At 46.0% G+C, this 25,549-nt stretch overlaps 1 protein-coding gene, 1 long non-coding RNA gene and 1 pseudogene across 7 annotated transcripts; 2 read left to right on the forward strand and 1 right to left on the reverse strand.

Annotated features, from left to right (window-relative positions):
- Positions 1–377: 377 nt before the first annotated feature.
- LOC103651618 (protein MICRORCHIDIA 6) lies at positions 378–21,626 on the forward strand. Of its 6 annotated transcripts, none has more exons than XR_004857425.1 (19): positions 378–1,024; positions 1,146–1,220; positions 1,856–1,890; positions 1,985–2,063; positions 2,158–2,247; positions 2,338–2,413; positions 2,945–3,023; positions 3,135–3,269; positions 3,786–3,884; positions 10,135–10,236; positions 10,324–10,470; positions 11,197–11,289; positions 11,761–11,812; positions 11,897–12,008; positions 17,441–17,661; positions 17,733–17,818; positions 19,535–19,605; positions 20,197–20,854; positions 20,944–21,606. XR_004857425.1 is itself a non-coding variant. In XM_008677288.4 (19 exons), exons 1-19 carry the CDS (start codon positions 688–690, stop codon positions 21,040–21,042), a joined length of 2,034 nt encoding a protein of 677 aa, XP_008675510.1. In that variant the 5' UTR covers positions 378–687; the 3' UTR covers positions 21,043–21,626. The 6 variants fall into 6 exon arrangements, 2 of the variants coding, with proteins under 2 accessions (XP_008675510.1, XP_008675511.1); XR_002268279.3 differs by having other exon boundaries at positions 17,733–19,099; positions 20,197–20,239; positions 20,944–21,351; XM_008677288.4 differs by having other exon boundaries at positions 17,730–17,818; positions 20,197–20,239; positions 20,944–21,626.
- Positions 4,342–6,779, reverse strand: LOC111591148 (uncharacterized). The gene is made up of 2 exons (XR_002750336.2): positions 6,551–6,779; positions 4,342–4,718 (listed from the first exon to the last, which is right to left on the reverse strand). It is a non-coding gene; the product is annotated as an uncharacterized lncRNA (long non-coding RNA).
- Positions 7,333–8,525, forward strand: LOC109944896 (uncharacterized; annotated as a pseudogene).
- Positions 21,627–25,549: the final 3,923 nt, after the last annotated feature.

Consider the following 25,549-nt stretch of genomic DNA (forward strand, 5'->3'; position numbering starts at 1 on the left):
TGGATGGTAGTCTTCTAGGAGAGCGTGGAGAAGGATGGAGGTTGGTGCTTCGCCAATGATGGAAACCTTGCCCGAAGCCTTGATTGAAGGTTAGGCCGCATGGATTGCGCGAGCGAGGCCGATATGGTGGGGAGCGGGAATTGCGCATGGATTGCGCCGTTGAAGGAAGGTCGGGGGATGCGGGGCGGGGTGCGGCCGCGAGCGGGATGCGGGGCGGGGTGTGCCAGCGGTAGAACGTGCACCATCCGAGGAGTGTGGACGCCTGTATTATACACATAAGTAGTAGTAGAGATAGGAGAGAGAAAAAGAGATTGAGCGAAACAACCTTGCATCACCGTTTTGAGGAAATGACACAGGCCTTTTTCCTTTTTCAGTCTAGTCGCGAACGAGCGTGCCGCGCCGCGTGCACTCTCACACACACACAGAGAGAGAGAGAGAGAGAGAGAGAGAGAGAGAGAGAGAGAGAGAGAGAGAGAGAGAGAGAGAGAGAGAGAGAGAGAGAGAGAGAGAGAGAGAGAGAGAGCGCAACGCGAAAAGCCGAAAACCCAAATCGAGTTTCCTGCCGGCCTGTCCAATTTCTGTCTAACTCCCAGTCCCAGACCCAGACCCAGAGAAGATCAGAAGAAGGGGGAAGACAGCTCGTGCTTCGACAGGCGTCAGCCCTAGCGCAGCTTCCCGGCGACGGCGATGAGCCTGGGAGCTGAGGTGATCGAGCTCTCCAGCGACGAAGACGAGGAGCCTGTGCCCAGCACTACCGCTCTCATCCACCACGCCCCCTCCTCCCCTCCCGACGTCAAGCCGCACCTGCTCGCCGACGTCGATGTGAAGCCGCTGCTTCTTCTCCCGCCGCCGCTCCACCCCCCGGGCTACGGCGCGCTCGTGCCCGTGAAGACCGAGGAGCCCGTGCCCGTGGCCACCGTCTCGTCACCGCCCAGGGCGCTCCCGCCGCCGCGCCTCTGCCGCCAGTTCTGGAAGTCCGGCGACTACGTCGTCGCGCGCCGCAACCCCGATGTGGCCGGCCCCGGTAGGCTATCGGTCGGAGGAATCTCGGCCCCAATTTCTGCTGCCTCTTCGCTTTCCTTTGATACTTCCGGTGGGGATGGTGATCAAGCTGAGTGAGATTTGCGATTTGGTGGTGCGTGCAGGTGGGCGGAACCGGTTGCGGATAAACCCCAAGTTTCTGCACTCCAATGCGACTTCCCACAAGTGGGCTTTTGGCGGTATGGGACGATCCCCTCATTGTCTCGGGTGTATAATTGGCTATACTACGCAAAACAACTGTTTTTTAGGAATTGTTTTGGCTTCATTAGCATGAATAAGATAATCTACGTATTTGTTCCCCTGTACTGCTAACTCTGTCTCTTTTAAACGATGCGAACTTGTAGTTTGGATTGTTATATGTTCCCTTAAGAAAATTGAACTATCACTTCTGAATGAAATGAAGCACTCACTTCAGTGACACAAAGGACATTAAATATTCTTCAACAATGCTAGATGACTAATAGAATAGAATTTTGTATTTGTCATATAAACACCTATTTGTTTTTACAATGGTTATGCTTGAAAATTAGGCACCCTTTTAAAGTTCGGGACTGGTTCCACAAGCCTGTACCAAATGATGCACTCCTTTCTCATCATTCATAAGTAGAGAGTTAAACCATTGTACGCCTATGAAAAAACATTAGCATTTTCACAATCTCGCTTGTTGTCTTGGTTTTTGCAACTTTCCAACTGTATCATTTTTTTGGACAAATCAACCATATATGGCATCCTAGTTCGAAACCTGTTGCATGCTTTTATATTGTACTTGTGCACACCAATTTGTTCAATGTTGTTTTCCCTCAATTTCTTGCAGCCATTGCCGAGCTCCTTGACAATGCAATCGATGAGGTAATCATTAAGGTTTTTTTCGACATGTACAGAAAGAAACTAAGACATAACATGAAGCTAAGTATGGTTGTTTCTGTGACATATTTTCTCTCAGGTGAACAATGGGGCAACATTTGTCCGTGTTAATAAATTTAAAAACCCACGAGATGGGAACCCCTCATTGTTGGTTCAAGGTTGCTGTTTTTAAGGCTATGTTAATCTGTTTGTTTTCATATGAACTGTTATCTGGATTGTAACTTTGTTGTGTTTTACTTTTACATTAATAAGATGATGGAGGGGGGATGGATCCTGAGGCACTGAGACGTTGCATGAGCTTCGGATTTTCAGATAAACAGTCTGATGCTTTCATTGGGCAATGTATGGTCTTGGGTATCCTTCCTTGTAGTTTCTTGTGAATCAGTTGTCTTGAGCCCCTGACCGTTGAATTTATATTGTTTCTTGGATCAGATGGCAATGGTTTCAAGACTAGTACGATGCGGCTTGGAGCAGATGTGATTGTTTTTACACAAAACCAAAATAACTGGTACTTAACCTTTGCATTCATCCTTGGTACTTTTATTTTTTGACATTGAACTACAAACAAGCATCCTGTGATGCTACCTTTATCTTTGCTAATATAAGGGGCTCTTGGTAAACTTGACTAACATATTTCCTTTTTCAATAGTACATACTATAAAGTTCTAAGGAATAAAAGTGAAACAAGTAGAGATGTTGATTGATAGCAGTTTGAAGCAAGCATATGTGCTTTTGAAATGCTTCCTTTTTCTCGTTCCTATTTGAGTAGAAATGATTCAATTATAACCCTGATTCTTGTGAAATGACGGTGTACATTGTTTTTCAGTTTTGTGTACAGGGAAACAGGCATCACTAGAAACTAAAATGATAGCAATGTGTTCCATATGTCATTTAGTGCATGTTGCTCTACTACATTCCTGTTGATCTGTTATGTCATTTAAAATTGGATGAAATTGCTTGATTCCTCTTTAGCTCTACTAAAATGTCTCTCCACCTAACCCATGTGTCTACTGAAGTAAAAGATTTTTGTTTCCTGTAGGGTGCCAACTAGAAGTATCGGCCTTCTTTCTTACACATTTTTGATGGAAACAGGTTGCGATGATGTGCTGGTGCCAACGGTGAGTTTGACACTTCCTTTTCTGTCTGACTGTTATTGTCATTTGAGCTATTTTCTAGTTCACCTATCATCTTCTGAGTTTTGATCTTGTGTTTGTCTTGCTGTCTTGCAGGTAGACTATCAGTATGATCTAACAACAACTTCATATGTTCAGATGTTGCGTCATGATCAGAAGCTCTTCTCTTCTAATTTGGCAATCCTTCTCAAATGGTCCCCTTTTTCTACTGAAGCTGAGTTGCTTAAACAAGTACGGAATAGATATGTATTTATCTTTGAGATATTTTTTTGCTAACTTTTGAATAATTCTGATAATCTTGGAAAAAATGAGGTAGAGATAAGTTAAGGAAAACTGGGAGATGTGAAGAATTAACCAGTAGCCCTAAGTAAGGAGATGGTTTAAAAATATTATGGTACCCGAATAATTTGCCATTTGTCAAAGTTTTACTTGAATAATTGGTAGCATTCTGGGAATGTGTTAAGACCACATACATAATGCTTGATACATATTAGTAATTGTTAACTGAAAACATTTTAATTTTAAGTTTGCAAAAATTATGTTATTATCTGCTTTTGGCAAATATTAATGGATGCATTAATATGTTCTTTCTTTCTAATTTACCCAAGAAATTTTCCTAGTTCATATAATTTGTTAGGAGACGATTTCCTCATAGAGTATGTGCCCTCTATAAGTGGGTGTATACTGTTCAGGGTCAATTTACCATCATAGTTAGGAACTTAATATTCATCTTCATTTCTGATTCAGTTTGATGATATGGGAGATCATGGAACAAAGATAATTGTATTCAACCTCTGGTTCAATGATGATGGGGATATGGAGCTTGATTTCAACTCTGACAAAAAGGTTAGTAATGTTGTCCTCTGATATCCTTGGATAAAAGCGCATGGAATAAGCTATCCACATGCCTGAACCATAACAAGGATTTAGAGCTCCTAATGATATTACTATTGTTGATGCCTTTTTATAAGTTTTCTTCTTTCTTTTTTTTTCTTATCGGTGGAACAATATTTGGTTTCATTCGATCATTTCTAGCCTGCCTCAACTTGCGTAGGATTAAAAGGCTTTGCTGTTATGCTGGCCTCTAATAGAGCTATAGTGGTTGCGGCGAGATGAATTTTTTGCTTGTCTTCTCCATAGCTGTTCAAATATATCATTTGATCGTTTCTTCCAATTTTTTGTTCACCTTTTTTTTGCTCGAACACGCAGGAGAACCGAGTATCTTTGTGTTAATAGAGAGTGAAATAGAAAAGACTCACCTTTTCTTGCTCAGGAGAACAGAGTGGGTTACAAATGAGTTTTATTCTCGAACACGCAGGAGATCTGCGTATCATTCCATTAATAGATAGAAGAAGGTACAACACAACACACACGACACACACATGACACAACAAGACACAAGACGCAACACAGCAACCGCACACAACCACTCTGAACAAGCCACTAGACTATCCCCCTGGGTCAAGCATAAACATAAGAGTTGAAAGCAGGTTCAACCCTTTCGCCCCGGCACTACACCACATCCTGAGCTCATCGCCAGCGAGGGTGAGAGCACTCGCCAGGCTCGGTGATCTCCCATTGAACACACAGTCATTGCGATGACGCCAAAGGCTCCAAGCGCCAAGAATAACTAGAGAATTGAAGCCGGATTGGAGATCACGGGGAATCTTCTCCACAGCCCTGCTCCACCAGTCATCAAGGCTGCAATTAGCATTATCTGGTGAAAGATTAGGCAACCCAGACCTGCTCAACAAGGAATACCAGAACTGTCGTGCAAAGACGCAAGAGATGAGAAGATGTTGTATTGTTTCCTCTTCTTGGTCGCAAAGGGGCACACACTGGGGTGGGGTAGCCCTCTTCTAGCAAGACGGTCTGCGGTCCAGCATCTGTTGTGCATGACAAGCCAAAGGAAGAAACTGCACTTTGAAGGTGCCCAAGATTCCCAAACACGCTCATATGCACCAAAAGAAGTGGAACCTAGAAATAGCATATCATAAGCCGACTTTGAAGAGTATTGGCCTGTCGGGGAGAATTTCCAGATATGCTTGTCTGGCACTCCAACATTAATGGAGTAATCTGCAATGACTTCACTGAGAGTTAAAAAATCAGAGAGGACATCCCAAGTGATGGTGCCTCTCAGGTCCCGAATCCAAGCCATCTCCACAATACCTTCTGCCACCGTTCTCCTATTGGTAATCCTGGTCGGGACGAGGGCGAAAATATGAGGAGTTAGATCCTCAATCCTTAGATAGGCGTTTGGATAGATAGGACAAAAAAACTCCTTTTAAAACTAGCCCTTCAACCCATTGTAGACCAAGAACCTGGAGTCAGGCTCCAAGCCTCCAACAAATTTCTAAAGTTACGGGTCCTCCATGAATAGGCGACTTGCATTTTGGACTGATGGAAGAGCACCCTCAAGAGCACACAAGTTTCTTTGTCTCCATAAAGTTTAACCTTCTAAAATTGCTGTTGGAACTCGTTCTCTGTGAAGCATCAATCTGTTTGGTGGCCTTCCTCTACCAGATTCTGTCTATGAACATTAACCACAGACCAAGACCTATATGAGTTAACATCGAATGCTAAAACTGTCAAGCAAAGACATAGGAAGTATGTGCTAGACCGTTTCATCTTCCTGATCACACAACACACAATTATCATGGTGTGGAAGGCCGCTTCTTGCTAATCTATCTGCAGTCCCAACATTTATTTTTATGGCAAACCAAATGACCATTTTGCATTTAGACGGGTCCCAAGATTTCCAGGCTCGCTACCATGGTAATTGAATCATAGAAGGCCGCTTGCCTCATGTTTCCATAAATGTTGATCCTGATCCATGGATCGTTGAACCTCTAGTTACTCTAGCACCACTGTTGGATAATTATCGTGGCATTGATCACCCATTTAGGTACATTCGTGGCTACTAACAGATAGATAGGGATGATTGTTGGAATCAATTGAAACATAGTCCTTCTAACAAGATTCATGAGATTTGCCTTCTAACCAGGGAGACGATCTACAATCTTTTCAATGCAGGGTATTTGTAGGAGGAATATAGGGCCTGTTTGGTTCGGCTTTTTTTATAAGCTTTTCTGAAAAGCTGACTGTGGGAAAAAGCTGGTTGTAGGGAGAAGCTGGTTGAGAATAATCTGAGTATTTGGTTGGGCTGTTGTGGGGAGAAGCTGTTGGTTAGAATCTGGGTGTTTGATACACAGATTCTGATATTGTAGATTCTGAGTGAAAAAAGGAAACATGCAAAGACACAATAATCAACAACTCATTACAATGATATTACCTTCGGGTGAGTGATGTGGTTAGTAATGTTGATGAAAACATTCTTACATGCACGAATTAGTGAAAAATGAACGGCTGAGCTGGGACACTGTGCTGAATAGTAAACAAACGCCCGAGGTTTCTAGTGTCCAGGTTAGTAACAAAAAGAAAGCCCGAAGTTTGTACAGTGAATCGAAGATGCTTCACACTATTGAATCCACAAAGAACAAAAGCACTGGTACCCGCACAAGCAGCTCAGCTTTCCGGAGAAGCGAGGTTGTGGCCGCTTTTCTTGGACCGTTGCGGACCAACTTCTCTGTGAAGCGCTTCGGTGGAACGCTACTGAAGAATCAGCGCGTTTGGATGGCCCACGCGGATTCTGGTGGCCACAAGCTGCAGAGAAGCCCAAACAAACACGACCATAATTAGTGGAACTGTTGATTGTATTGCTGAGCCTTGTGGTGGATTATATAGGAGTACATTGCTTGCCAAGAGTACATGATTATATGGTAGTGGGCAAGCAATGTACTCTTGGCAAGCAATGTACTCCTATATAATCATGTCAGTGAGTACATTGCTTGCCAAGAGTACATTGCTTGCTCACTAAGCAATGTATGTGCTTTCTCTAAGGGATTGTGTATATATAGATATTGCTCCTACAAACATGTCAGTGATGAAAGCACATAAAGGGTGTTGCCAATAACGTACATACTAGGTAGAGGGCCCCAACCATTTGTCAGCAATAAGGGACTAGCAGAGTGAGCTGTTGGCGATGGTTGCCTAACAGTTAGATAATAGTTGGAGAAAACTCTTGGCAGGGCCCAAGAGGGCCCACTACAATGTCCCTACAGTGACGGCGATACTGTAGCATACCCTTAGGTTGGTTAGATAAAGATAAGGCTAGTTTGAGATAAGATTAGAATTAGAGATAAGATTAGATCTAGTGCTTAGAGGTTAAGTAACCCTCTCTATATAAGGAGAGGGATTGTATCAATTGAAGGTAAGCAAGAGATTAAAAGGAAATTCCTTTTCTCTTGACGGCCGTGGGGAAATCCCTGCGACCAGCCTCCCCAGCGCCTCTTACCCTAGCCGTCACCCTGTAACCCGCGCAACCTTGTGGACAGCACACGTGGCACTGTAGCACCGTGGGTACTGTAGCACCACGACCACCCATATCAATCTGGTATCAGAGATGGCATGTTCTCCACTCACCACCACCTCGCCTCCGGCATCCTCTGCGCCACCACCAGCCGCCTCAGCCCTGCCCTCGCGTCACCGGCGACGGCGCCGACCCTCACCCTGGAAGTCGTAGCCCAGACGGTTGCCTATTTTGGCTGTTCCGTGGCGGCCATCACCTCCTTCCTCTCCACCAATTTTCCACCGCCAGGCACACATCCCATATCACCCTTCCGCCGCCGCTGCATGCATTGCCGACGCCACCGTCATCGGCCCTGCTCCCCCTTTTAGGCTCGTTCCGCCCACCCAACACCCCGACGGCACCATGCCTGCCCATTCATCTGTTGCCCATGTCGTCGTCTTCCCCTATTCCATCATACGCCATGGCTATGGGGGGACCCCAGTACACCATGCCTTCGCTGCAAACACAGATTGCGACATTAGACGCAGTCGTCCCTCAGGGAGGCCTGCCCCTTTACCCCATGTCCATGCCACCAATTCCATTGTACGCCCTCTCATCAACGATGGCACCAGAATTCACGATGACAACGTCTTCTTCATCGACCCTGTCATTCACCGCCCCCATGCCTGTGCTGCCACAGTAGCACTGCGATGACGTCTTCTACGGGGGTGTGGATGGCATCCAAGCATCGACAGCGTAGCTACAGGCGGCGACACGCTGCCTCCTAGAGCGCCAGCAAGGACATTGCCCCATCTTCAAACGGCGACGCCCAGTCGTCCCAGCAACCTTGCAGCAGCTCGCGGAGAGGAAGGCGATTGCGCGGGTGAGTGCATGCAAGGTGTCAGCGACGGACGACGGTGCGGCGCGTGGGCGCTTGGCCTCCTAGTGCATCGGTGGCTGCAGTAGGTGCAACGTCAGATGCTCGAGGCAGCCTTGGTGGCGGTCGACCTCGGCACACGGCAGCGCGACCTCGCCCTGTCGAACGACCATCATCAAACGCGCTGGCCCGCTATCTCCAAGCGCGAGCATGGTGCGTGTTCCGCGGGCGACGAACTCCAACTTTACGATAGCGACGGTAGGGAAGGCGCTCCCCTCGTTGTCATCGGTTACCGGTTGCCACGAGGGAGCCTCCGCTGGTCATTGTTGCGATCTATTCCATGTGGCCATCCATGTGCTCCCCTTTCGTCTAGATGACGTCCATGAGATCCAGGTGGCTGCACACGTGCAGGTCCATGCGTGGAGGGTGTCCGCTTTATCTTAAAGGGTGAAAAATAGAGTCGTGGTCTAATTCAAATTCGAAATAATAAAATAAGTTGAGATGTAAAAGGCTTCTTTGCGAAAGGGTCGCTAGCCTAGTTGGTTAGATGGTCTGAGTAGCACTCCTTAGGTCTTGGGTTCGGCTCCCTGTGGGAGCGAGTTTTAGGTTGTGGTGCCGCTGTGTATGGGTGGGGCAGAGGTTCAGGGGTTTTCTCGACCTGCGTGAGAAGGTCTTCTTAATATAATACCCGGGGGCTGTCTTACCCCCGCAGATCGAGTTTTTTTTAAAAGCCTTCTTTTTAGGTGTTAGGTTTGTGTCTAGCGGAGTCATCGTTGGGTTGCAGCTCGAGGACGACCTGCTTGTCCAGGAGGGGTGTAGTGTCAGGGCCCGCTACAGTGCCGCTACAACGATGGCGGTACTGTAGCACACCCTTAGGTTGGTTAGATAAAGATAAGGCTAGTTTGAGATAAAATTAGAATTAGAGATAAGATTAGATCTAGTGCTTAGAGATCAAGTAACCCTCTCTATATAAGGAGAGGTATTGTATCAATTGAAGGTAAGCAAGAGATTAGAAGGAAATCCCTTCTCTCTTGCCGGCTGTGGGGAAAAATCCCTGCGGCTGGCCTCCCTATAACCCTAGCCGTCTCTCTCAAACCCTCGCAGCCATCTGCCGCTCATAACAACTCTCCTCACCAGGCTTGACAAATAACCCATTAAGGCACATCCATAACCAATATGAAAAGGTGGTTATCACAAACATAACACAATAGCTTGACTTCTATGGCCAAGCATAACTCAGATGATAGTGGCTAGTGACAAAATTTACTTTCTCAGGCACTCCATCTTTTAGCATGTGGAGAAACAAACTACAGAATAACTGTCAGTTTGCTCGAAGAATACATTGGTTTAGAAGGAAACTAAATCTGACTTGAACTAGAAAACTAACTAAAGTATAACACAGCAAAAATGATGGTGGTCCTCCTTCATATAGGTTGCTGATTTTGGTGCCCCCAAACCAACCCTTGACCGTGTAAGGTAGACAAGAGATGTATCTGTGTTGATGTTGGAATGCTCTTTGGTTTATCCTCTGCTTGATGGAATTGGACCAGAAGTGTGGAAATCCTGTTGATCTGTTGGAAATGAGTCATAGAAGTCTTTCTCCTATTGTAGTCATGAAATATTGATTCTGAGGAACTGACATGATTTTTAATACATGCTTAACAAGTATTGTGTCAGTTCATGTCTGATACAGTAATATGCGCAGTTCGTTAGATGCTATAGCTATTGGAAGTATTTGTTGTATCCTACACCCTATATGTTCTATTCTTTTATTGGTCTTGCCAAAATGTTTTTGGGAATTGTTATATGACCAGATGAACCATGGCCTGTACATTTGTATCTGAACAGTTGATCTCTGCCTACTATCTTAGGATATCCTCATTACTGGGGCCCACAAGAAGGTGAAAACAAACAGTTTGGACAAGATTGCTGCACAGAACTACGTCTCAACTCGGCTTCGCTATTCTCTTAGAGTTAAGTATATTGGTTCCCGTTTACTCATATGACACTTCTTGTTTCTTTCTTGAGCTAACATTATTATTCACTTTGGATTCAAACAGGCATATGCATCTATCTTGTATCTTCATGTACCTGATACTTTCAGAATTATCCTGCGGGGATGTGATGTGGAACCACATAATGTAGTTAATGATTTGATGTATCGGGAGTGCGTGTTGTATAAACCACAAATTGCTGGACTTACAGAGGTACTGTATAAATCGCATTTGCAAATCATGTTTGCATTTTTTTATCATTTTGATTGCTGGAATAAACCTTTCCATTGACTCATACTGTTTTCAATTGCTGTCTCATGAAAGAGAAATGTCTGTGCATTCAGTTTTTTAGAGTTTAGAATGACTAATGGGGAAAAGAAATGTGAAAAATCTACATGAAACAATATTCCATCTGTGAAATGTGGCTACTTAGTACTTTGCCCCCAATTTTACCCATGAAGTGCAACATACAACCAACCTTTCTGTGAAACGTAGTCCAGGCAGCATTGGTATTCGTTTTGTAGCATTTTGTACTGTGCATCGGTGACCTCATGTATTCAAGAATTGCCAAATGGATCTTGAGGGAGTGCTCTCATAATTGTCCCCTTTGTGTTCATGCCTGTCATAAATATCTAGTGTCATGCTAGTTTTCCTAACCCATTTTTGGTTTTAGGCAAATACTAATATTTTTTAACCTATTTATACTTGACACCTTACCCTCTGGGTGAGGCTATATCCTTGAAAGTGGAAATTGATATGTCCTTGCTGATAGATCAGGCAGTCCTTGAGCGTTGCCTTTGATTTCTACTCCAACAAATATTCTCTGATTGCTTTGAGCATGCGGGTGTAGCCTATGTTTTATTTTTTATTATACTATCAAATCAAAATTTTGATTTTCTTGTTTTAGAAAATCTCTCTGATTGGCCTCATGTTTTGCAGTCATCGGTAATCACAACCATTGGGTTTGTTAAAGGTGCACCAGATATAGATGTACAAGGGTTTAATGTATATCACAAAAACCGTCTAATATTGGTAAGAGCTCTGCTTTGTATACTACATGGTGCATGATGTATCAATTCACTTTTCTTTCCTGTTGCTGTCTGTTGCCAGTTGGGCTGTAATCGTTTGAAGCAGAAACATTTGTGTGTTTGTCAAATCTTTGTTTAATTTCGAAGCCTTTGTGTTTATGACAAAATGTTGTTTTTAAAATGGAAGAGTAGCATATAGTTCTTCCGAAACATAGCATATAACAGAGTAGCACACATAAATATTTTCTTCTTCCATTGTAGGCACTTGTACTTTGTGTTTCCCATCAGGCTAGCTAAGCTATCAACTTCAATAAAATTTTCCTTAGGATGCCATTAACTCGATAACCTAGTTTAGGTATGTGCAACATATTGTTTTCCAGAATGACATTCTTGGTAAATTTTATATTGCTTTCGCTTAGTGATATCGGTAATGTGTGACATATTTCCAGAATCTCAAATGTCTGATTTTTTTCAGCCCTTCTGGAAAGTTGCAAACAACTCATACGGGAAAGGACGAGGAGTTGTTGGTAAGAAATATTTGAAGGAGTCATCCAAAAATCAAGATATTGGTTAAAAAGATCTATATTTTCTTTTTTATCATCCCTTTTCAGGCATTCTGGAGGCCAACTTTATCAAACCTACCCATGACAAGCAGGATTTTGAGAAGTCAGTCCTTTATCAAAGACTTGAGTTCCGCTTGAAAGAAATGACTTACGAATACTGGTAAAGCTTTTAGTTGATTGTTCTTTTAGACATCTGCAGTTTTGATGCCAGCTTTGTCGTAGTCCCAATCTCCTATAAACCCACAGTCCCACACAGATGCATGTTCATTCATTATGCATACCACAAGGCCAAGTCCATGTACACTTGAAATAACATGCAAGCACACACAATTTGTACTGCAGATTTATGGCTCAGGTTTAAGGATTCATTTGGTTGGGCACTTGGGCCTCTAGCTGAGTTGGCTAGGTGGTCTGAGTAGCACTTGTCAGAAAGCGAAAAACCAATGAAAGAGGTGGCAACTCGTAGCTGCTTTGGACCAAAAGCTGCTTTTACTCTAGTACAAATCCTACAACACCTCTCCCCCTGCTTTCACCTGTTGTGGAGACGGGCAACTTAAAAAAAATACCACTTATCACTGGTTATGAAGGATACCATTTTGTTCTGTTTTCCAAACACTTTCGTTCCCACGCGAGCGGTGCTGGCGCTCATCCTCACACCAACGGCCTCGGTGGCGTGGCCTGTCAGCGTGCGGCCCCTCCCTCTCTGGCTGCCCCTCCCACTTTGATGACCTCCCAGCGGCCTTGGTGGCGCAGCCTGTCAGTGTGCGGCCCCTCCCTCTCCGGCTGCCCCTCCCTCTTTGGCGACCTCCCAGCGGCGGCTGTCAAGGGCGTTAACCCCTCGAGCAGCTGGACCGCGGCTACGTAACTCGTACCCGCTGTCCGTCTTCTCCGGCGAGGTAATCCTCTGCCGTAGGCTTTAGAGGGAGTGTAGGGAGATGGGAGATAAAGCTGATGTATTTCTTATTCCTTTCACTGCCTCATGGTTCCATACAAATAGGCCACTGGCCCGACCAACTAGGTAACTTCTAATTTAGGAAATGACTTATTTGGAAACCCTAATTTAGGAAATGACTTATTTGGAAACCAACTCTCCTCTAATTAAGGCCTATCAATTTGGCCACTAATCTAGCCACCTTCCTTGGATGGACCTTCCTTGGTAGTGCTGCTGCTGGCGCCTTCCTTAAACGCCCTAGCCTCAGCCCTCCTGGCGTCGCGGGCCCGCGTGTAGGTGCGGCCCCACATGACATCTCTCCCCCCCTCGAGGTCCAGCTCGTCCTCGAGCTGAAAATCTGGGTATGTAGCGCGAAACTTGTCGAGGTCCTCCCAGGTCGCCGAAGTGTCTGGTTCGCCCCTCCACTGGACCAGCACCTGTTGAACACCCCGTGCCAGGCGAGCGCGTTCCACCCGAGCCGGCTCTGGAACAATCGCCCCATGATGGATGTCGGGTAGGGGCGGTGGGGCGGATGGAGGTGCCCCTACAAACTTCTTCAGGGTGCCCACGTGGAAGACGTCATGAATGCGGGCCTGTGGTGGTAGCTCCAGGCGAACGACGACATTGTTGATGAGCTCGATGACGCGGTAGGGCTCGAGGAAGCGGGGCTTTAGTTTGCCCGATGCCTGTTGTGGCAGTGAGGACGGAGCTCGCTGGCGAAGTCGAAGGAGTGCCCAGTCGCCGACTGCATATGTCACTGGCCGGTGTTGCTTGTCGTAGTGTCGTTTCTGCACCGCTTGGGCCTGCTCGAGGCGATAGCGCACATCGGCCAGGAATGCCTCGCGGTCCTCCATGTTGCGTGCGACCGCATCCACCCTTGTTTCACCAGGCTCATAAGAGCGGATGGAGGGCGGGTCACGACCATACACCACCCGGAATGGCGTCTCCCGGAGCGAGGACTGGTATGCCGTGTTGTACACGTATTCGGCCCACAGCAGCCAGCGAAGCCATTGTCGAGGACGGTCGCCTGTGAAACAGCGGAGGTACATAATGATGACGCGGTTGGCCGCCTCCGTCTGGCCGTCGGACTGTGGGTGGAAGGCGGACGACATGTGCAGCTTAGTGCCCATGAGCCGCATGAGCTCACGCCAGAACGTCGAGGTGAACACCGGGTCGCGGTCGGACACCATGGATTGCGGCACACCATGGAGGCGTACAATGTCGGCGAAGAAGGCCTGCGCCACCGACTCGGCGGTGTATGGGTGGCCGAGGGCGATGAAGTGGCAATACTTGCTGAAGCGGTCGACGACGGAGAGGATCACCGACTTCCCGTTGACACGGGGAAGTGCTTCAATGAAGTCGAGACCGATGTCTGCCCAAACGACGGTGGGAATCGGTAGTGGCATGAGGAGCCTCAACGCGCGGTAGTCGACGCAGAAGCGCCACGACCCGTCTAGCTTCTTGACAAGGATGACCGGGGAAGAGAACGCCGAGTCACTGCGGCGGACGATGCCCTGGTCGATCATGGCGGCGCACTGCCGCTCAAGTTCGTCCTTGTGCGCCGCCGGGTACCTGTACGGTCGCACCGCCACCGGGGAGGAGCCTGGCTTGAGGACGATGTGGTGCTCGCGGCCGCGTGCTGGAGGTAGTCCGCTCGGCTCGGTGAAGACATCGGCGAAGGCGTGTAGCAGCCCGTCGATGAGGGTGTCATCGGTTGTGGCGGCTAGGAGAGTCGGCGTGGATGGAGGTGCTACACCGCGCCAGCAGACGTCCCGACCCTCCCACTGGAATGCCATGGTTCGGGCGGTGAAGTCCCATACAATGGGCCCGAGCGTGGCCATCCAGTGCGTGCCGAGGACGACGTCGTATCCCGCTAAGGGCATTACGAAGAGGTCGACGCCGAATACCATGCCGCCCACGTCGATCGGAGCGTTGCGAAGAACGCCCGGGCAGGCCACACGCTCCCCATTGGCCACCGTTGCCGTGAGTCGAGGCCGCGGCTCGATGGTCAGCCCGGAGTGCCGCGCAGCCGCTTCCCCGATGAAGCTGTGTGTGGAGTCTGTGTCGATGAGCGCGACGAAAGTAGCGGCGCCGACGATCACCTGCAGTTGTACTGTATTGCCGACGAGTACCCCTGCGACGGCGTGAAGGGAGAACACCGGTGTCTCCGTGTCGGGGTCCTCCCCTGTGGCGGACTCGTCGGCGGTGTCCAACTCGACGCCGTTGATGTAGAAGATCCGCGTACAGACGCGGTTGTGCCCCCGTGTGTAGCGCTCGTTGCAGTTGAAGCAGAGGCCTTGCCGACGGCGCTCCTCTTGCTCCTGCATGGATAGGCGTTTGCGCCCATCCGCCATGACCGCGGGCGTGGCTGCCTTCTCAGCCGGCGGGGCAGGCAGAGCTAGGCGCGGTGCAGGGGTTGGCAGCAGACCACGGGTGGCGCCCTTGGGAGGCGGCGATGTATAGTGTTCCCGAAGCTCCAGCTGGCGCGCCAGGCTCATGGCAGCCGCCAAGGACTGCGGGTTGTGTACCTGGACGTCAAGGCTGAGCGGGGGACGGAGACCCCCTGTGAACAGTTGGACCCGTTGTGCCTCGTCGAGGGGTCCTGCACGTGGAAGGAGCGCCTGGAAGCGGTCCTGATAGTCCGCGACAGACCCCGTGCGGCGGCAATCAGCCAGCTCGAAGAGAGGCGCAGCGCGGAGAGGAGGACCGTAGCGCAGATTGAGCAACTCCTTGAACCTGCGCCACGATGGAGTACCCTCGTCCGTCTGGACCTGGATATACCACATCTGCGCCCCGTGCTCCAAGTTGTAGGATGCCATCCAGACCTTCTCCTCCTCCATGATGCGCTGCTGATGGAAGTAGGATTCGCAGCGGTTGATGAAGATGAGAGGATCGGTTTTACCATCGTACCGGGGAAAGTCCAGCTTTTGGAACCTCGGTGGCCGGTCCCCATGGTGCTCGCCGTAGCCGATCTTGTGGCCGGAGGCGGACGTGCGGTCGGCTGTGAGGCTGGCGATGGCTTGGGCGTTGGCCGCGACGGACGCCTGCAGGGACTTGAGAGCCTCGGCAAAGGCCTTGAAGTCGTTGGAATCGCCCATGGCTGGAACGCAAGACGCCACAGAGGACGTCAGTGATGTTGGTGCTGCGGCTGGCGTAGTGGTGGACTGGGAAGAGGATCGCCGGGATCGTGATACCAGGTTGTCAAGGGCGTTAACCCCTCGAGCAGCTGGACCGCGGCTACGTAACTCGTACCCGCTGTCCGTCTTCTCCGGCGAGGTAATCCTCTGCCGTAGGCTTTAGAGGGAGTGTAGGGAGATGGGAGATAAAGCTGATGTATTTCTTATTCCTTTCACTGCCTCATGGTTCCATATAAATAGGCCACTGGCCCGACCAACTAGGTAACTTCTAATTTAGGAAATGACTTATTTGGAAACCCTAATTTAGGAAATGACTTATTTGGAAACCAACTCTCCTCTAATTAAGGCCTATCAATTTGGCCACTAATCTAGCCACCTTCCTTGGATGGACCTTCCTTGGTAGTGCTGCTGCTGGCGCCTTCCTTAAACGCCCTAGCTTAGCCCTCCTGGCGTCGCGGGCCCGCGTGTAGGTGCGGCCCCATATGACAGCGGCAGCCTCATCCAGGATGAACGGGAGCACGCTTGAGAGGACGAGGGAGAGATAAGAGAATGGCATGTGGGGTTTGCTCACATTTTTTTTTTCAAAAGCTACAGCAATCAAACCACATGATTTTTAGCTTCATCCGAGCCCGCAATACACAACAAATTTTTTTTTTTCAAAAGCTACAACAATCACAGCAGCTTTTTGACAGACCACAGCTTAATCAAACAGGACCCAAGTGCTTTTCAGAGTTGTGTTACTTGAGAATTGCAGAGTTCACTCTTCAGCGTTGTTTGATTGTTTCATTTGTTTGCCTGTAAGATTTCAAGAGCAAGCTTAGGACCAAGGGCCTGACCTTTTCCTCTGGTATATTAGAATTGACCTGATAACTGTCTCACTTTTATGCCTTTGTTTTGGCACATCATATGTGAGGCATTTCATATTTTCAGTTCAAATGTAAAGAGCACGTCTTAAAAAGTTAATTAATATAGATATTGCTAAAGAAGATGGCAAGATGCTAAGAGTTTAGTGCTGTATGTCTAAATCTATGTATCTGTTTAAACATTATATTTCACCACTTTTTTCAGTCTGAAATTTGAGGAGACTCTGCAACTTGTGAAAGCTGAATGATACTAGTACTTCACACTGACCACCTGTTATCACCTTATAAACATAGAAGCTATGATACTTCTTAGTTATTGATCTCTTAAGTTTTTGTCTTGACATTTTTGTGTTTTTTTCCTCGAACACGAAGGAGAACTGTGCATCATTATATTAAGGAGAATAAGAATGGTCTAAGGTAGACCAAAGTACAAGCTGCCCTAGAAGGCAGGAAGAGGGGGGACACAAGGAAACACCAAAACTAAATAGAAGAGAGAGACGGGGGGCACCAGTTCCAACAACATTCAAATTAAGGCCACAGCTGCCTAAGATCCTTTGCACCCGCCATTCTCCAAAGCTTAACATCATCTTGAATTGTTCTTGTTATGAGGAATGCATTAATGCCATAAACGAATTCATTCCTGAACTAATTCTTTTTGCAGGGACCTTCATTGCCATCGTGTTGGATATGACAACAAAAAATTACCTAAAGCAACCCGTGCTATTAATCGTGCCAATCATATGAACGGTGGCAGTTCCCCAACAAGTGCTCCACCTCGGTTGCTTGCAGTTGATATTCCAACAAGCAGCTCTAGTATACCTAGATTATCAGCCTCTGCAGCAAGAGAAAAGATCAGTAGTCTCGATTCTCTTCCCAAGAGCAGTGAGTAATCCACTCTTTATGTTCATTTTATAAAATGTCACTGTGTTTATTTATGCATTGACCTTTAGCAGTGATTGGATTGAAGAGGAAGTTTAATCCTTTCGGTGCTGTGGCGGCCAGTGCTGATCAGGATGGACTACATCATATGGATAAAATAGTAAGTATTTACACGACATTGGCAGGGGAAGAATAATTCTCACTCCATTCATTTCTGTTTGTTGTTTTACCTTGTCAGGTGTAGCACCCCGTCCACTCCCGGACCGGCGGTACTTCTGGCAGCTCTTTAGGATCATATATTGTCCCCACAGATCAACACGAGTCTTTTGTGCGCATTTTGCCCTCACTCACGCGCACCTGAGAAAACTTCCTAGTCGGTCACCCATCTTAAATTGCTCAAAGCCAAGCACGCTAACCTGGAGGTTTTTTCGAGATAGGCTTCCGAAAAAGAAGATGCACCTTGTTGGTATGGATACTCTATTAATTCTATTAAGCCTTGGGCCAGGATATCACCATCCCAGGGGCCAGGATATCACAATCCACCCCCCTTAGAAGACCGATGTCTTCGTCGGTCAATCCTAATCCAGGAACCTCCCCTCTTAGCCACGTCTGCGTGTCTAATGTCGTCATATGCCATGCCATGTGACCACTCCGGGCCCACATGCGCCATGCGCCATATATCCGAACCCCTAACTCATACACACCCGTGAAACCGCGAGAGTCGACTCTGATACCACTTGTAACGTCCTGTCCACTCTCGGACCGGCGGTACTTACTCCTGGCAATTCTCTAAGATCATATATTGTCCCCACAGACTAACACGAGTCTTTTGTGCGCACTTTGTCTTCACTCATGCACCCCTGTGAAAACTTTCCGGTCGATCATCCATCCCAAATTATTCTAAGCCAAGCACACTTAACTTGAAGGTTTTTTCGAGATAGGTTTCCGAAAAAGAAGATACACCTTGGTGGTATGGATATTCTATTAAGCCTTAGGCCATAACAACATGTCCATAGCATATTTAGTGTTTACTACGCATGCCAAGATCTTTTCTTTTGTTTGTTGGTCACCAAGGGTGGTGGGGTGACATAGTTTTATGATAACAGTGGTAGTGTAGTGACTGTGTGCTTCTCTTAATTCCTGTGGACAAGTCACCAAAAAAGCAGAAGGAATAGCTGATATATGGAATGTGGTGCAGCCCCAATTCGTTTTAATCACTGTCAACAAGAGTTAACTGGGCATCTAATTCTGTCGGTTTTGACCATGGCTTTGACCACTATCAGGAATAGACTTGCCTCCCTCCACGGCTTTGACCATGTCCATAATTAACTTTGGCTACTTTGGTGACAAAAAGTGGTATCATCAGCATGAGCTACTTGTCGGTTTCTACTTCAGTCGCAGCATCCGCATCACGGCGCCACTACGACTGGGAAATGGAAATGTTAGTCTTTGGCTTCTTTTATAGTCTGACCGCCTGTGATGGTCCCGCTACCACTGTGAGAGTGTCAGAGTATATATGGTAGTTACTAGTTAGGGATATTGTAATCCTGTATTGGCATGTGTATCAGGGAGATGTCCTTACTCTTTATATTGCCTGAGGGCTCAATGCAATACATCCAACAGTTTATACCAAATCCTTCATGCTTTCATACAATTCCATGTTCACCACCAAGTAACAACACAATAAAAAGAGGGGGGGGGGGGGGGGGAGGGCAAATCATTTTGTTTCCTGGTGCACTCAGGCTATAGATGTGTATCTCAGCATTTCCATACAATATAGAAGCAAGTTTTTTCGATGATAGATCACAATATGTAATATAAATATTTAAAGGCTTCCTTCTATGACTGTTTTTTTGTTCGCGTTTGACAATATCAGGATGTTTCTCAACGAAGACGGTTTAATGAATACAAAACTTTGACCCTGGAGAATGACAAGTTGCGAAATGAGTAAGTGCTACCACAACTTGGCATTGCCTTACATACTTTAATTCTAGTGGTTGTAAAGTTGTTTTCTGAGGGACAAACTATTGAGGTCAAACAATTAAGAGCAACTTTTCCCCCCTGCATGCATTTTAACTCTTACTGCTAATCTAGCTTATGAGGAATATGAATGCTTTTGCTGACAAGAGGGTAACCAATTTCTTCTTTATGTCTTAAGTGCTGACATACTGGGATTCTCTTAGTAAGATCACCATAATTCGTGATCAAATGAAAATCTCTTGTAAGAACGAACTGATGTGGCTTCTTCAAGTAATAATCATCTTATCTTGCCTCACTTTAGGAGTTTAAATGTAGTCAGCTGGTTACCTGCTAAATATAACACTTAATCACATTAACTGTAACATGTCATGCACGCCAGCTTTGCCCTTGTGGTGTCCAGTTGTCCAATTTTGTTTTGTTCGCATGATTGAATTTCAAATACTTGCTATTATGTTATTGCTTGGTTTTCAGGAAAACTGTGAATAAAATAGTATAATTGCAAATACTGGATGGAATTTTTGTGCTACAACTTCATTTATCATTTTATTTCTTTTTCAGATGCTTACAATACGAGGGATCAGAGAAACAACTTGTCCTGAAGGTATACCTCTTCTGAAAGTGAACTAACGCATTTAACTTTTGTTTCACATTTGCAAAACATAATGTTAGACATAATTGCCCGATCAGTTGAAGTTGTGTAGTGGCCATCCCTACTCAGACATGAAATTTAGCAACATGTGGATTTGTTTCCATGTCTTGCTACCTTAAGAAAGTGGATGTTTAGCCTTGCACAATGTTGGGCAGCTGAAGTGGTACAAAGGAAGTGGCACTAGTAGTTTTTTTTCTTGCTTGCTTGTGTGGGGAGTTGTTCTCCCGCAATTGGGGTTGTGGAGGAAGTGCTGTTTTCACATCATCGTATCAGCATCGATGTAACTTTTCCATACTATTTTCTTAAAATACATTTTCTTACCGTTTTTAGCAACTTACTTGGCTGGCTTGTTGTGTTTATCACCATTACAGCCTCAACTTGTTGAAAGATTGAAATACCTTGCTATGTGTTTGTCACCATTACAGCCGTGGCTTGTTGAAAGATTGAAATGGCTTGCTTGTAAGATAGTCTGTAGTTTTGGATCTTGTTGGTTGATTTTAGACCCTGATTGGCGCCCCTTGGTCATATCTCAATGTTCTCTCTAGAGCTTGACAATGTATTGAACTCGTACGTTTCTCCTTACATGTTCTCTGGAGATTTGGCATTTTAGAGGACTGATTTATAGGAGGAATAAAATATCTTTCTCATGATTTTAGGAACAAAAGCTCCGATCTGAAATTGCTGAGGTGGAAAAGAAGTATCAGGAATTGTTGGGAGAGCTCAGATCATTGGATGTGAAGAAAGAGAAACAATGAACTCTCCACTTCAGCGCCTGTTGTACAATTAATTGCTCTTTTTTCTTTCCTGACCTGTGAAGATGATGACTGGATTACTTCCCGAGACGTGCAGGGAACTGGTCCCTTGGACAAATGTTATCTACCGATTACCATTCGCTTGGTAGTTTCGTTGGATAGCTGTAGAGGTGTAATTTCGTTTCACTAATCTTCCTAGGGTCCTGTGATGGTGGAAGAAAGTGAGCATGTAGTCTGTTGTAAAATTATGCAACTTGTATCTGAATGTACAGCAGCGGTTTCAATGTTAATGGCCCTCTGTTTCCAGCAGCACATCTCGGTCCCGTGTCAAAAGAGGTGGATTTTGATCCGGCACTCTGGAGTCTGGACTCTGGAGTGGATACTTAGAATTAGACTTCATATGTTGTGCAGTATGTAAAATTACTTTTCGTACTCGTGACAGTCTTAAACTGGTGGTTGTGTTGTATTTGAGACGAGGGGGGTTAGTCAAGCCTTTGTTCACTCCAACAGTACATTGTAACTGTACATGAGTGATGGTGGGTATCAGCTGTTTGGTTGCTGCATTAATTTATTTTCCAAACCTCTTATTCTTTGACGCGTACTCCGTTCATCAGTTCTGATTTCTAAGTCGTTTTAGTTTTGTCATAACTCAATCTTGTCTAGTTTTGATGAAGTTCATAGAGATATGTGAACATCTATAACATCGAACCTGATTTGTGAGATACATCATAAAATATATTTGGATGATGCATTTATTTAATAGCGTAGATGTTAATATATCCTGTTTATAAAATTGACGGAAACGAAAATCAAAGCATGTTCATCGACTTTGAAGCATAAGGACTGTGAGTTGGAGGTTTTGGAACTGTGCAATAGGGAAGGTTAGCTTAATCTCATTTTGCTGTTCTGTGCGTCTTGTAGCTGGAACACCCCCCCCCCCCCCCCCCCCCCCCCGGTCTTTTGTCAACTATTACTTCAGAGAAACTCTCCCTTTTTAAAGGAAAATGATCAAAACCATAGAAGTTTAACGATGACTTAAAAGACTGTTTGGATCACGGGGCTAAAATGTACCTCGCCATTGGATAATAATTTAGCCCGTCATCGGATAGTAGGTTAAACTTGACTAATTAAAATTTCCTTTTTGTAATAAGTTCTACCCATCAATAAGCCTGTATTAGATTTTGTTAGACAATGATTAGTTTGTGTCTAGGCCTTCTATTTCTATTTGGCATCCAAAACATGAACTAAGCTTTAGATTAGTATATATCCAAACAAGGTTTAAAAGGCCGTCTTCAACAGACTTTGTATCCCATCTACTATATCACACTTATTTTAAACTCCACTTTTATAAATCCACTGTGTAAACAGTACAATCTAGCACTACAGTATATACACACCCTAAGAGTATTATGTAGACTGAGATACAAAGTTAGTATAAGCGCATCAACGTATTCTTGTTTGTAGATTGTGGGATATAAAGTTGGTATATCAATTACGTGACTGTAGAGTTTGTAATTACCTCACATTTACCACCTATACATATAAATAGGAGAAAAACAAATTACTAAAGGGTTAAGTTGCAAGTTTTGATATGTTTTTGTGGGTCTCAAAGTGGTGAATGTGAGGGACTGTAAAAGAGGGTGTTTACATTCGGTATGTACATATTTTCCTCCTTTGGCATGGCTTTTGGGACGCCGTGCCAAACATAAAAAGTACTCGTCGAGAGCTATAAAAAATATTTGTCAAAGCTATATTTTAGAGACCTTGTCACTATTCTAAACGACTTGTAATTTGGAATTGGAAGGAATATATAATTAATTACAGTGTCACATAGAAGTAGTTTCATTACATATAAAAATATATAGCCGATTTGTCGTTGCGAGTATGGGCAGCCACACTGCAGCGCCCCTACTCTGGGGCGTTTGAGCAAAGCTCCACAATGCTAACGGGTAAAGGCTAATGACCTATTGTGATGCTTGACGGGTCGTGCGGTAGAAAAATGAAAAAGACAGATGAAAAGCAAAGTTTGGAGCAAATACTGTAAAACGATGATATTTATGTCTTTTACAACTATGTATATACACAGTATATATGTACATAATTTTTCTTTGCAAAAAATAATGGGTATTCAATTGAATACCCTTGCTTTAACTTAGGCCTGCCCCTACTCCAGCTGACCACAGATCGATGGTGGGCATGCCTTGCAGACTGGTCTACGCGCGCCAGTAGCAAGCGACGAAACGATGTTTTCGATGAACTTCCACGACGGCGGCGGCCACACAGCGGCACTCGTAGCAGCTCTGTCCGAAGTTCCTAGTGCCGATGTCGAGGGGATCCTCGTCGACCTAGCTGCCTTCTACTCTACCGTGATGCCCACTGCCACCACCGATGTGTGCTAGCGCCACGCCTCTGTGACGCTATTGCCAAGTCCTAGGGCCACCGTGTCACACTTGGGGGCGGGCCACGTCACCGCGGCGGTAACTGCTGATTGCGAGGGCCATTGCGCCACAACGTCGAGGCTGTGGGGCATCGCGCCGCGACTAGGGCTGTCCATGCCACCGCGACGACACCCACTAACCACTATGGTCGCAAAGTGTCACGCCTAGGGCAGTCAGCCATGCCAAGCTACGTGGGCAACAACCCAAGTAGACCTAATCATGGGCCACCCGACCCGACCCACCCGAAAAAACTCGGCCCGGCCCGACTCGACCAATGCAACAGGAGGACATGAGCCATAATTTTTGACCCGCAATAATTCACAGGCCAGGTATGGGCCATGATTTTGACCCAAAACCCGATCCAACCTAAAAAAGCCCGACCCAAAGCCAAAAAATCCAATCCAGCCCGAAAAAACCCGACCCCACATGTCAAACAGGGAGGCACAGGCCGACCTGACACTAGGCACGAGTCGGGTTCGGGCCGTGCTAAATTGCCCACAACCCAACCTTGAGCCGACCCAAACCTGATCCGACCCGATGTTTGAACAGGTCTATGCCCAAGTGAGGGAAAACACCGCCTCTGTCCACGATGAAACCATTGTTGGTGCAGGTGTTGCTACTCAGGGTGTGGAATACAATGGTGTTGTCCAGGTTGATGACAGTGAACTCCTAGCATGGTCTTAGGGAGTGGCGACGACCGCTTTGGAAGAAGGTTGGATGTCCGAAGATGGTAATTATTGAGGTCAGGTCGATCGTGCTCGTCGACGATGCTCAATAATTCCCAATAGGTCACTCCTGCAAGCACTCTCTCTCTCATCCTTGCCCCTTCATTGGTGGCACCTTTCCTTAATCATCATCTACAATTATAGATGTACAGGAAGCATGAAGCCCAGCCTAAAGCCCGGTTTTGTGGTTCGGTTTGAGCCTAGCCCGACCCGCTTTATACGGGCCTAGCATGAATAAGCGGACCAGGCCCAAACAGGAAACTGAGCCCCACAGGAGGGGGCTCGGTTAGGCCCATTTAGCGCTTAAACCGCTAGGCCCGCTTTTTTGTACTTAACCGTGCTCACCGGCCTGCTTTGCTCGCTTTTTGGCTCGCTTTTTCTATACTTACCAGGCTGTCCCGGTCCGTTTGGGCCTATGCAGCGAAATGAGCCAGCGGGCTTGGTAGGCCCGGGCCGGTTTTCTAACCGTGCCTGGTGGGTCGAGCCGGGTCGAGCTTCATCGTGCCTGTGTCGGGCCGGCCCGGGCCGGGCGGCCCATTTGTACATGTATATCTATGCTCCTTGAACCAGAGGTAAGGAGGCAATGATCATGACTCTCTCCTTCACTGGCCTCCACTTAAGGGTAGGGGTGTACATGGCACAAATATTATCTGTTCGTATTTGAATTCGATCCAGCTAATAGGGCTAAGATCCGGTCTGTATCCAAGTCCGAGTACTCAGTATTTGATCTACATTCATTTTTATCCATATCTGTATCTCAAAGTTGGATATTTAAGATATCAAGATCTATTCAAATCTTATTCAACACAACTTGATAATATCTGTATCTGATCCGAATTCGAAGAGAAAATATAAAATAAATATGAAATGAGTAATATTTGTCTGTATCCGATCTGATTACACCCCTACATAAGGGCATGCACACTTGAGTTCAAAACAACTAATGCATACTGTTGTAACTGTTAGGCTGATCTCACCCCCACTTAGTCAAGGGATTGAGTCGGACACCACACTTATGTTCTAACCATGGACACAACAACTTGTTGGTTGCGGTCTCCTTTCATACAGTGTATAATTAAAGGATCATGATGTCTAAGAGGAGAGATAAATTGTGTTTTTCTAGAATTTCTTGCGATGATTAAATTTTAATTGTACGTTCAACTTCACCCGAGTGTTTAATGTGTAAGCAAATGTTTTGCACCCTAATTTTCAACCATATACTATGATCATAATTCTAAAAATATAATTTTTTGAAGTTAATTGCTCAAAAGTAAATACATAAAGCAATGCAAGGGTTAGAAAACTCCTCAATTTTTAAAGACCTCAGAGAGTCAACACTCCCCACTA

This window comes from Zea mays, chromosome 3 (assembly GCF_902167145.1).
Source record: "Zea mays cultivar B73 chromosome 3, Zm-B73-REFERENCE-NAM-5.0, whole genome shotgun sequence".
In the NCBI taxonomy this organism is placed as follows: Eukaryota; Viridiplantae; Streptophyta; class Magnoliopsida; order Poales; family Poaceae; genus Zea; species Zea mays.